The sequence below is a fragment of the Diadema antillarum genome, unplaced genomic scaffold, assembly GCF_040938485.1.
Source record: "Diadema antillarum isolate AM-2024a unplaced genomic scaffold, OU_Dant_1.0 seq00000821_RagTag, whole genome shotgun sequence".
NCBI lineage: Eukaryota > Metazoa > Echinodermata > Echinoidea > Diadematoida > Diadematidae > Diadema > Diadema antillarum.
This window is the reverse complement of record NW_027271698.1, coordinates 86,498-99,625: the sequence shown is the minus strand read 5'-3', so window position 1 is coordinate 99,625 and position 13,128 is coordinate 86,498. Positions and strand designations below refer to the sequence as shown.

Sequence of the window (13,128 nt, the reverse complement as noted above, 5' to 3'; positions counted from 1 at the left end):
CATTATCTGTCATTTTGGTATTAACCTGTATGGCAGTTCCCCCAATCCTATAGGAGTACAGAAATCCCACTTTCTTTAGATTTGAATATCATATTTTTTTCAAATTATGTAGCCAGTAAATGAGAAAATCACACAGATTTTAGATGATAAATTGTTTATTTTTTTGTGTTTGCTAATATCACATTTATTGTTATCCTACTCCTATAGCGTAAAAGTACATACTGCATTATCATGATATCTGCCACCCCTTATAGCCTCACTACCCTGTGTTTAGTACGAGTATTTCAAGGTAGCTAGACCCACACGTGTAATGCGCCACGCAACTCCATGGATTTAAAGATGCACACACAGAACAAAATCAGAAAGACACTCGGTTTAGCCATTCGCATTTTCCCTGATATTTTTTTTTATTTCTCTCACTTTTTTCTAATAAAAAATGTTCCAATATTCCAACAAAGTGTGCACAAGAGCGTCGAACTGTAATTTCAAAACTGCAACAGCTTCCTCGTGGGGGATGGGATACGCCCGACACACCCTGGTTCACCTTCATAGACTTGACACACAGTGAAGACGCGCGTGCTGTACAAGAGGCGACAGTTACCACGATTAAGTAGCCAACTCACATTTTCCCTGAAATTGAGTTTGAACAATACATGGCGGCATTAAACAAGTCCCTTTGTGCAATCTGTGAGCGTGTAACGTAGAGTAGTATGACACTCGAGGGTATGTCATAAGTTTTTGTGTTTTAACGTGGCAAAACCCGATGCAAAGTCATTTGCATCAATTAATCATTGTGCCCGCCATCGAACAGGTGTTATAATTCTCTAACGTAATTTGTAACTGTCGTGTGTGTATTCGTGAGGGAGCTAGTTTTATTTTGTTACCTGATGGTCTAAACGTGTCTAGTCGACTGCGTTCTAACCGCAAGCTCATCTTACCTTAAAATAGGCATACATTCCTTTCTATCCATTACACAGTTTGCACATTTTGTTTTCATGTCAACTCCGATATCACATAGATTCAGTTGTTCTCATGAAAAGTACTGTAATCTATGTTAAATTGGATTTGAAAACAAATGTGGAAATTGTGTAAATGAATACAATTGCATTAAATACGTGGCAAGTTGTACAGCGTTGTTTTAATTCTATTTAGAATTCAAAATTTATAGCAAATAAACCTATAAGCTTCTTGACCAATTACGAAAATCTATACAGCGAGCGTTGGATTGTCAGATCCATGGTTATTGATTACGCATGTAAACACGCATACAAACACACACATGCACACACATACGTACATTAGGTATCTGTCAACTATTGCGATAATAGTTGTCGTTACTATACAGGCCACGTACTGTTGTCATTCGATCCAATAGTGAAGCTGTATAATCGAAGAAATGTTCTGAATATCGCTTTTATTTATATCAGAAGAATAGTTCGAAAACGTTGTAGCGTTGAGCGGTACTCACAACATTACACGCTCTTATTAGCCCTCGGAAGCTATCTTTTGCTGTTTATACATACACTTGGGAAGTTCCTGTAGACCGAACATTGAAAAGGAACTTGTTAACCAAAGGTCCGATAGACCGAAGATTTTTCATCGAATTTCCCAGAAAAATATTTACTTCAATTCGCGATATATAACCACCCCCTCCCAGATGACCCGCAGAAAAAAGGGAAAAAATCGTCAAAGGATCTTTTTTATAGTGCACATCATTAGTAGTGTACCTTCAAGAATTCAAAGCACATAAACACACACACACACACACAAACAAACACACACACACACAGACACACACTCAAGTATACACAAAAACAGCAAAAAAAATTCCTTGGTTGGAAAACTCGCAATAAGTCGAGACAGTAATGACACAAAAATGAAACAAAAGAAAAAAAACACAACGCCTAAGGACTGAAGGACTCGATATCGTGTCCTTAGATGGGACTCCAGGTTTCCAACTTTTTTAATGATGATTTTTTTGGTTAAATAATGAGAAACATCTTATGAAATAGAAAGAGCATATAATTCCAAGAAGAACCCAAATTCTATTCGATGGAAATTGGTTTTGAAATTGATGAGATATCCAAAACAAGGCATTCTAATAAAAAATGGGACCCACCTTTTCTTAAGATCGTTTTGTTTTGATATTTCGTGTTTTTTTTTTTTTTTACATCTCAGCCATTTCAAAACCGATTTTCGTCAAGGAACGTTTGAATTCCTCATAGCATTATATATTCTTTAACATTAAACATATAGTTGTTTCTAAGAGTCTCACAAATAGTTAAAAGCCGAATATTCACCTTGATCAATACCATACCATTCGTTTAACAAAGATAATCCCCAAAGTGCAAAAGCGTCGCGGCAATTACAGAGTTTACTTGTGTTCATTCAATTCACAGTTAGTAACTCGGGAGAGATGAGCCTTGGGGTGTCGTATGTTAATATGTTATCTTAATGTACTAATAGGAGACTTTTAAATATGATGTGTGATGACGTATGACATCATCTCTCCTTATTTACATACTGGTTGTTCATGCGACCCATAATAATGAAACTACTTAAACATTGTTAAAGGCAAAACATAAACATACATATCTGGATTTGACTTGTATTTATTCAATTTGTCAAAATTCACATAGCATTTGACGCAAAAATGACCCAGGTTCAAGTGTTGCTTTTGCCTGAAAATAGAGAGTATTATCAAAATATGATTCAAATTTTCGTTGCTTGATCAGAATATGGATATGGAATGTGTTGTCACTTCAGTAATACATGTATACCTTATGACATACACACTTAAGAGCGTCAAATAAAAAGACGAAATGAGATAAAGATATTATTTGTGAGGGGGAGTACTCGCACAATCTTAGTTTCAAGGGTCAACTCCACGCAGATGTGAAACTGACATGAATAATTGCTGAGGGATCATTGCACCCTATTTACCTATCATAAACATTAAATTTGTGCAATATGTTTTCTCACGGAGGCTTACAGTCTCTGATGTTTGCTGTCAATTTTGTATAGGAGGACTTGCAGTACGCAAATGTGATACATAGCTTTGAAAAGAAGATGATAAATAATAAAAGAGCATCTATCAAGTTCCATAATCAATACAAAATATGCATTCAGACGAAGTGATTCCCTCCCCACCCCCCTACAAAAAAATGTTCCTTATTTCTTTACGGTTATAAGGCAGCAGGGGAAAAAAAAGTAACAAAAAACATTCGTATGGCACAGATCAAGCTGATCATTCCGAAGTCTTCATCGCAGCTATGTACTGCTCAGCAGTTGGATCGCGCAAGAAATCTAGTCCTCCCCATTTAACTCCAAAGACTGGATGGCGAAGTGGGGGCTTGGGATCTTCTACGATCTTCATGAAAGTTGCCACTACGTCTTCAATCGGCACTGTGCTGCCTTCACCCCCGAGTATTTCCCCGCTTTTGGCCGCCTTCGCTTGGTCGATCGCGCTACCAGATTCGCCCATTCGCACTTTCTGGAGACTTTGGACGATTCCGTGCAAGAGAGGTGTTTGCACAGGCGCTGGCTCGACCACACATGGCCTGTGATTTTAAAAATAAAAGAATGTTACTTCCCACGTATTAAAGTCAGGGACTTCCGACGGAAACTCCCGGGTTAACGTCTCAGATGATATTACTGTACTTATGATTTAAAGGACAAGTTCACCTTCATAGACATGTGGGTTGAGTGAATGCAGCAATATTAGTAGAACACATCAGTGATAGTTTGAGGAAAATTGGACAATCCGTTCTAAAGTTATGCATTTCTGAAGTTTCTGCTCAGTCACGGCTGGATGAGAAGACTACTATAGCTTGTGATGTCACATGAGTACAGCGATATAAAGAAAGAATAAAGAAAATTCAACATATTTCCATTTTTCTCGCATAACAAAAGAACACTCGACTTCTCTCTTTCAAAAGGCGGGGGGAATAATATTACCCTTAACATACGTCAGTAGCAAGTCGAAGAAATGTGCACTTTATTCAAACAGTAAAGTTTTGTGAAATTCTCTTTTTATTTTCCTTAAAGTTGTACGCATGTGACATCATACACTGTAGTAGTCTTCTCTTCCAGCAGTGACTGCGCAAATACTTAAAATATTCGTAACTTTTAAATGGATTGTCCAATTTTCCTCAAACTTTCACTGATATGTTCTACTAATATTGCTGCATTCTCTCAATCCTTATGTATATGAAGGTGGACTTGTCCTTTAAATTGTTATTGGACAAGCTTGTTGGAGACTTTTAGGACTTTTAGGACTAAGCTGTGATTGCTGTTTGTATTTCAACTAACTCTTATTAGTCTAGTCCTAAGTCAGTGAGCGGTAACATATTATTTACGAATCTTTCAGAACTAATGTGATCATCTTCATTTAATGAGCTTTGATTTTTCTGCCAATAATCATGCCTCGATCATCTCTTAACTGCTAAGACGTTTGCAACAATAAAGTAATCTTTGAATATCTGTTTCCACTCACCAAATATTATAGGCTCTTGCTACGAGAGCGAATGACTCAAAGAATCCTTCTACAGCAAACTTGGAAGCAGCATAGAGCTCTCCATGGATGGCCCCTGAAATGAAAAAGAATCGTGGATTTGTCGAGTTCGTCTGAATCCCTTAAAATGTTACTTCTTATCCCTAACATTTTTACCTTTGTTGTTTTTACCTCTGAAGTTTCTACCACCGATATTTTTACCTTAGATATTTTTACCTCTGAAGTTTTTACTTCGGGAATTTTTACCTTTGACGCTTTTACCTGCGAAATTTTTGCCTCTAACGTTTTTACATCTGACATTTTTCCATCCGACATTTTACCGCTGGCATTTTTCACATCTGTCATTTTCCATCTGACATTTTACCTCTGAAGTTTTTACTTCGGGAATTATTACCTCTGACACTTTTACCTGTGACATTTTTACCTCTGACGTTTTTCCTTCTGACATTTTACCTCTGGCGTTTTTCACATCTGTCGTTTTCCATCTGACATTTTACCTCTGAAGTTTTTACCTCCGACATTTTTACCTTTGATATTTTTACCTCTGAAGTTTTCACTTTGAAAATGTTTACCTGTGACAATTTTACCTGTGATATTCTTACCTCTAACGTTTTTACATCTGACATTTTACCTTTGGCGTTTTTACATCTGACATTTTAGATGTACATTTTACTTCTGAAGTGTTTACCTCTGACATTTTTACCTCCGGCATATCTAATTCTGACATTTTTCTAAACATTATCTCTGCCATTTGTTTCTTTGTTTTGGCATAAATATTTCAGTGGAAAAATTTATACGATCACCTTGCAAGATAAATAAGGCAAGTATTCATCGTAAGTGGTATACCAACCATGCAAGCCGCATACGCTCGTAACCGAAATGATTTTCCCCGCCATCTGACGCTTCATGTGTGGCAACACCGACTGGGTGAGTCGAATGGTTCCAATTGTATTGACGTTGAAAGCGAGGTCTACTTGCTCCCGTGAAATCTGATCAACCACGCCGAATACTTGAACACCAGCAATATTCACTGGGAAAACAAACCCAAACAACAACAACATGAACAAAAAAAAAAAACCCAAACAATATTACTGGAAGGGATACCTTATTATTACATAATTATATAATATTACTAGGCCTAACCGATAAATAAATGTTTAAAAAGTCAGCAATTAACAAGCTCTGAAAGTCTTCACGGTTTTTAGTTGTAGCCGAAACAAGACGCACTATTTATGTGCAGGAATCATTTTCACCAAATCACCGATTGTGATCGTGTGTATTGTAGGTTTAAATGCAGGAAGAAATTATTTCCCCGGCATTTCACATTGTATACTTTAAATCATTTATTCATAGTCTATTCATAATCATCTACCTATCTATATCTATGCTTAGAGTGCAACTTACTCAGAATATCAATGCGACCATGTTTAGCGATCACGCCTTCAACAACGGAAGCGATGCTGTCGTCGTTTGTGATGTCTAGTTCTTCAATGAACGCCGTCGAGTCGAGCGCGTCACCGAGAGCGTTCACCAGATCGCCTTTCTCGCTCATGGAAATGACAGTCGCGATGACGAGGAATCTCTTCTCAGAATCCTTGGCAAGCCGCTCCGCCACGGCCAGTCCTATCCCAGACGATCCACCCGTCAGGAGTACTATTTGTGGGGACATCTTGTTTTGACGAAAATGTCCCTCTCGTCTCTCAGTCAGAGTGTATCTTTCATTGAATAGTTTAAAAAAAACCAAACAAACAATCGAACAAACAAAAACAAATAAACCATAAACAGCCAAATCACAATCAAAACTTGGAACTGCATCTAAACTATAACATGAAATTGAAAACATATCCATATTCATTTGGACAATCAGTTGTATACAGAGACACGAGAATTAGTAGTAGCTTGGTATAGGGTGTAAAGCAGACAGTTCAACGAAGAACAGCTAAAAAGGCGGCAAACAGAACAGACGTATTACATTCTACGGGTCTGAATTGAATGCTATACGTTTATAATACACACTTTCCCGCTACAGCACCTCCAAACAGCATTTACCCGACACACTAAAGTTGAGGCTTGAACACTTACCTAATGTGTCTACCTGATGTGGTGTTCACGCAAAAGAGTTGTCAAGAAGATTACATCGGGTAAAATAGCACCAGTAGCAAGCCTGTGCAATTTTTGCAGCTTCAATATTGCGACGTCATAAAAGCACAATAAATGCGCATTTTATTGATAAAAAGGAAACACGGCCTTCGGTCTCACGTGACAGATAGTTAATATTGCCATTACATTTACCGGCAGCTTTTCTAGAGCAGGCCACTCGGAGAGGGGATGTTGAGGGTGCTGTGCAGCACCCCTGACTTTTTTGAGTGGTGCGGAATTCAAGCGCCACGGAAATCATGATTTCTGTGGCAAAGCACCCCAACCTTTGTGTATACAATTATGATTGTATGTTGTTGTACTCATAGTTGCTTGGTTGCACTCCCCTAGAATGGTTGCATCTCTTAAATATCTTGGTGTTCATGTTGACAGTATAAGTAGTCGTTGAAATTTCATGTCCATAATCCCAGAATATTGGTATTATCGATAAGTTAAAGCAGTTCTTCCCCACCCATAATTCACAGTCACATATTTCCTTATCTGAACTATGGTTTCCTTGCTTGGGGAAATATCCATGAATAAACGACATTGAAAAATCGTATTAATTACAAAAAAGGCTTTGGGAATTATACCTCACTTACAACCATGTGGCTACATTGACGAATTGTTTTTGAGTAGTAACATTTTAAAGGTTAGAGATTTATATGTATATCAAATACGACACTTAATGTTTAATTTCAGAAAAAAAAGAGTCGCCTAAAGTATTGTATGATATAAATTATTTTGTAGAAATGTTAGTTTTCATAGCGTCCGACAAGAAAATCTAATGAATTTTATTTACCTTTACTCCGCACCATCCTCGCCCAGAATACTTTGTTTACAAGTATACAGGACCAAGCTTTTGAGAACCAGCCAAGTGATGATTTAAAAGATGCACCAAGTCTTACTGCATTCAAGAGGAAAAAAAAGACAGTTTTGGTTGCCTTTTAGATAACATTTGAATTGCATATTTTACTTCACAATTGCATAACTTTTCTATAGCTCATGCCAATGGATAGTGTCTGGAAAAAGCCCTGCACGCGCTGAGGGGCCCTCCTGCTACGTCTTCAAAGAGATGGTACAGTATTGATGGAGATGAGAATTTGGTTTTTAACTTTTTGTGAGATACCAAGAAAACTCTTATGAAATAGTACAGAGCATACCATTTTATGAGGAATTCAAGTTTATTTGATGAAAATCGGGTTTGGAATGATTGAAACATCCAAAAACAAAGCAAAACAAAGCGATCATAATAAAGTGTGGGTCCAACACTTTATTAGAATCGCTTTGTTTTTCGATATCTCAGCCATTTCAAAACCAATTTTCATCAATTAAACGTTGAATTCTTCATGGAATTACATACTCTTTCATATTTCATAAGAGGTTTCTCATCTCACCAAAGAATGGCAGAAACCTGAATTTAGGTCTCAACCAAAACTATACGATCCCTTTAAAATATGATGAACGAGACATTAAAATTAAGAAATTCATATAAAAGAAGGTGTCAAAGCAGAGGGAAATGTCTCCTAAAACAGATTTTTTTTTATTTTTTTTAATGTGACTTATTCAAAGATATTCGCGCCCCTGAGAAATCGCGAGTTAAAACTGACTGATTTGCTTCACCGATATTCGCTCCGGAACAGCCGTTTTTTTCGAGCCCTGAAATATGACGTCACGAAATGAACAAAACCCTTTACGAGTGCAGCGGGACATCGAGGCCGCCATTCATAAAGCACGTATTTCTTGGTGAGCGGATGCAATATCTGGCCTGTCTTTAGTCGCCTCTGCTTTCTCGGCTGAGACATTAAAACTTCCAATTTTTACCTTATTGTACGGAAAGACTTTGAGTTTGACATCGAGGGTGAATTGAGAGATGACAGTGACAATGACGCTGATAGTGACAGTGGCAAAGTCGGAGTGGTAGAAGAAGCGAGGGAGAGGCGACGGATATGGAAGGCCGCCGCGGACACAACTCGTTTGGCGCATACATGGAAGCGGGCACACTGCCTCTCCATACGTATGCCCCAAACGAACCACGTCCGCAACGGCCCTCCATAGACGGAGCCCACTGTGTGGATGGAGTGGTAGCACAGCGCACATTTCGTGACGTCATAATTTTGGTCACCAAAATTTCGCCGTCAGAGCGGGTTCTGGTCTAAAAAGGGTCTCAAAACACCATCTCTCCATCGTTCTGGAGACGTTTTTACCTCATGAAAGTTAATTATTCATATTCCTGGAGACTTAAGCTTTCCAGGAATGTATAAATCACCTTGTCTTCCTTCCCTTCCTACTCCATCTAACCTCCCCGTCCGATTGTCTCTTGTTATTCATCCGACGTCTCTGTTTACCGTGAGCATCTTGTGCCTGTGTCTGTGCTTTTGTTCCTTTGTGTTTTTATAACTGCATTGCGAGTTTGGTTTTTTAGGGGCCCACATTTCTATAAGCTTGTCTTTTTCGAGGGGCTCTCTTTTCCAATAACGTAATTATTTTGAGATTTAGTTTCACACACACACACACACACATATATATATATAATTGTGATACACTGTACTTTTTTCCTCCTTGAAATTGTATCAACAAAGTGCTATTGAAAAGAAAATCTCATTTGACTTGAATTGAATAAATTACATGTGGTCATCACCCCCCCCCCCCCCAAATCAGGGCTATTGAAATCCCATTTTCTTGCAAATTTAATGATAAGCCTCCTTATCGTTTTACTTTTTCAACACAAAATTTTCAAAATATTGCATCTAATTTTCAAAATATTGCATCCTACGTGTGCACCAGTATTAGTAAAAGTTCACGTAACTTGAGAGAAATGACTCTTGGGGTGACGTATTGTAAGTATTACTAACTTATCTTTATTCACTAACTATATCACAGAAGATTATTTCTAAGATGAGGAATGTGGTATGACAGCATCTCTCCACCTCATTCACATACTGGACAACTGCTGGTTGCGACCAATAATAATAATACTCCTTGAAAGTATCACATAAACAATCTATTTAGATTTGAATGATATTTATTCAATTTATCAAAGTTCACATCACATTCATTTTTTCTGAATTTCTCCGTTGTCACAAATTTTTGTAGGATGCCGACATGTGGATATGGAGGTGGGAACACCCTTTTCTCTTCTTTCTACGGGAAGTACAGTACAAGAATCACTATTATAAAAGTACAATTTCTAAATCAATTCCAGTACACTGTATAAATATCGAGCCTCTTTTCACACTGTAAATACAATATCAAACATTCATCAACACTTCCACACATATACGGCTAGATATTTTAATGTAAAACATTATAGAGCTATTTTCATGATACAAATTCATATACATGTACATGTGTACTCGATATCAAAAACACATGGTAAGGTGTCGCAAAAATACTTCAGGTTCACATGTTGATCTTGCCTAAAATAAAAGAAGAAATATATAATCAAAATATTCTAATCTAAATTTTCATCGTTTGAAATTAGGTCAATCAAAATGCTGATGTCTGATGTACTAAACACTCAAAGCGGGATAAAAAAGACGAAAACACAGATTTTCTCAGAAAACTGCAGTTTTTAAAGTACCTACATATTCTGCTATTCTCAGATTGTAACTTCTTCATCGTAACATCATAACTTACGACAGTAAGTTGATATTGTTAAACACTGAATGTTTGACACTTGACTGTGGTATATTGAAGAAAACACCATATTATAATTATCAACAAAGAAATTACAGCAGAAATTCACCGGCTACAATGACCTCCAGTTACCAAACTTTAGATAAGGTAGTGTTTTGCATGATCTTGTGACATACAAACCTAATACAATACTGTAGACACACATCCTACTCTGCTCATTTTGCACCTCTAACAACCAGGACTGCTCCTGATGACGGCAAAGAATTCCCCTTACGATTTTATGAATTCACGCCTTCTTTTCACCACACTCTGACAGATTTAAAGTGAGTCATATCATGACAGGACTTTCAAAAGATCACTGCAGTAGTAGCAATATGATGCATTTCTGTAAATGATGATGTTTTTACGTAATTTACACACTAACACACAGACAAAAAGAGAATGAAAGAAAAGAAGACAAGCCTTTAATACACACATGACCCCTTGAAGTTCGACAGTTGCACGGCATTATGGTGTGCAGGGCTACCACAATACATTTACCCAATCCCAGGGACCAACATAATTGAATATAGGGAAGCCCCTCAATACTAGAAATTCTTGTTTCACCCTAAAGGGGCGGGGGGGGGGGGGGGAGGGCTGAACCAACCCCCCTGACATTCTCCGCGACCACTCTGCCGCGCGATTTTTTTTTTTTTTTTACTACGCCGCTCGCTGGCTTTTTAAGATGTACTTTCAAGTCTCGCAAATCATAAGACACCATTTTTTTTTCCAAAAATCAGACATACTGTCACAACGTTGCACGACATTTTATACATACTTGTCAGACCGAAAATGGCTCAAAAACATGATTTTGTGAACAAAGTATATGTAAATAGAGTTTTCTCGCCTTATTCAAAAAGATATGATTATTTCCACTTTCAATGGCTGAAATAAATTAATTTTAGCATAATCACGATTTAAAATAGGTCCTTCAATAAATTTTGTGGGAAAAAAAGAAAAGAAAAGAAAACTTAAGAAATTCATAAAATGATAGGATACATAAGAAATTAATTTTGATACCAGATTTTTTTTCCAGTACATAGTTAGGAATGCTACAAGGAATAATGTCACCCAAAATTGGGATGCTTTTGTTTTGACAACAAATAAAGAAGGGGCACGCGCCCGTTTCGCCCCCCTCTGGATCCGCCACTGTATTATACTATATCATATCATATGTTTTGCAATCACAATATGTTATATTGTGTTGTAATTGTTTCGGTTAAAAGATTATTGTCCCAATGTTTGTGCATTTATGTGCACGTTGTTCATGCAAGGCTTCCACGAATAACAGTGTTTAACTCACTGATGGAATCACCACGTGAAAATAACACAAATAACAAAAATAAATGCACATATAAATAGATAAATAAAAAAGTCCACAAAGACTGTGAGAGGACTATCTTCACTGGACACTAAGATTAATATCCCTATCAATAATGATGGAAAATGGACACCATTCTTCCACACCCTGTTAGATTTGTGCAAAGTCGACAGGAATGTTACAGTACAGAGGTATATCTTCTTTTACAACGATAAGGAGTAAATCTACATTAATTATTCCTTCGATTCTCTTTTCCCCACAGTTGAAATGTATGTTCTCTATTCCTATAACTTGCGACAACCATACAAAGCTGAGTTAAACACAAAAACATTTCTGCATTTCGGCCACAAAGAGGTCATTTTTAACTCTTATCAGCTCTCTCAACATATACTGACCACAGCATTGAGGACAAATGAATTTGTCTTGATCATGTATGATTATGTTTAGCACACTGGAAAAAATAAACAAAACACATAGTGCATGAATATGTTTTGGCTGTATAACATTAAAGGGCAAAAGAAAAAAAAAATAAAAGAATTTATACCTTTACACACGATTTAAGATTATTATTTCAAAGACTGAATCAAACTCCTAAATCCACAATGAGCATATTGCAAAAAGAAAACTAGAAATGTCGCTTTGGCGACTGATGCCTCCGCCATAATGCATGATTCTCCCAATAGGTGTATGGTACAATGTCTTCACAATGTGTGATGACTGACAAAATATTGAAATGTCAGGTTTGTCAGAAATATCTTGAATGTTCACATCCCTTGAACTAGGTTTGCTATAATTGTCTAAGAGTGCAGGTACGCGCATTTGGGGAAGTGAGGATTTTTACTTGACTTCTGACCGACCCTTTTGTAAGTTTATACATTGAGTAATTTTCAAGGTATGAAGAAAGAGTGTAATTACAGTATAAAATAGATTTTTTTTTTTGCATTTAAACTTGGCCTTTGACCCTTAACCTTTGACCTTTGAGAGAATCTACATTAGGTAATACATGTATATATCAAGTTTTAAAAATGATAATGCAAGCATTGCATATACTAGTTCATGAGGGAAATAGTAAATTTTTGAGTTGACCTTGACCTTTGACCCCTGACTATTGACCCATGACCCCTACATTCCCTAGATAATCCCTGCCAGTCAGTACATGCGTATGTACCAAGTTCCATGAAGATACATTGAACCATTTGCTATTCGCTATGGCGACTGGTATGCCTCCGCCATAATGCATGATTCTCCCAATAGGTGTGTAGTACAATGTCTTCACAATGTGTGATGACAGTTTCACATAACTGGCAAAATACTGAAATGACATGTTTGTCAGATATGTCTTGAATATTCACTTTCCTTGAACTAAGTTTGCCATAATTGTCTAACAGTGCAGGTACATGCATTTGGGGAGTTGAGGGTTTTTACTTGACTTTTGACCGACCCTTTTATAAGTTTATGCATTGAGTAATTTTCAAGACAT

The 13,128-nt window shown here is 37.1% G+C and overlaps 1 protein-coding gene across 1 annotated transcript; it reads right to left on the bottom strand.

Moving 5' to 3' along the window:
- Nucleotides 1-3,247: 3,247 nt before the first annotated feature.
- LOC139739905 (retinol dehydrogenase 8-like) lies at nucleotides 3,248-6,182 on the bottom strand. Its single transcript, XM_071650506.1, has 4 exons — nucleotides 5,918-6,182; nucleotides 5,364-5,543; nucleotides 4,496-4,589; nucleotides 3,248-3,560 (listed from the first exon to the last, which is right to left on the bottom strand). Exons 1-4 carry the CDS (start codon nucleotides 6,180-6,182, stop codon nucleotides 3,248-3,250), a joined length of 852 nt encoding a protein of 283 aa, XP_071506607.1.
- Between the last annotated feature and the right edge of the window lie 6,946 nt (nucleotides 6,183-13,128).

Coding starts and splice junctions, on each gene's coding strand:
- LOC139739905 (XM_071650506.1), bottom strand. CDS start 6,182: ATGTCCCCACAAATAGTACTCCTGACGGGTGGATCGTCTGGGATAGGA. Junction 4,590..5,363: donor GAGCGTATGCGGCTTGCATG/GTTGGTATACCA, acceptor TTTTCATTTCAG/GGGCCATCCATGGAGAGCTC. Junction 3,561..4,495: donor GCAAGAGCCTATAATATTTG/GTGAGTGGAAAC, acceptor TTAAAATCACAG/GCCATGTGTGGTCGAGCCAG.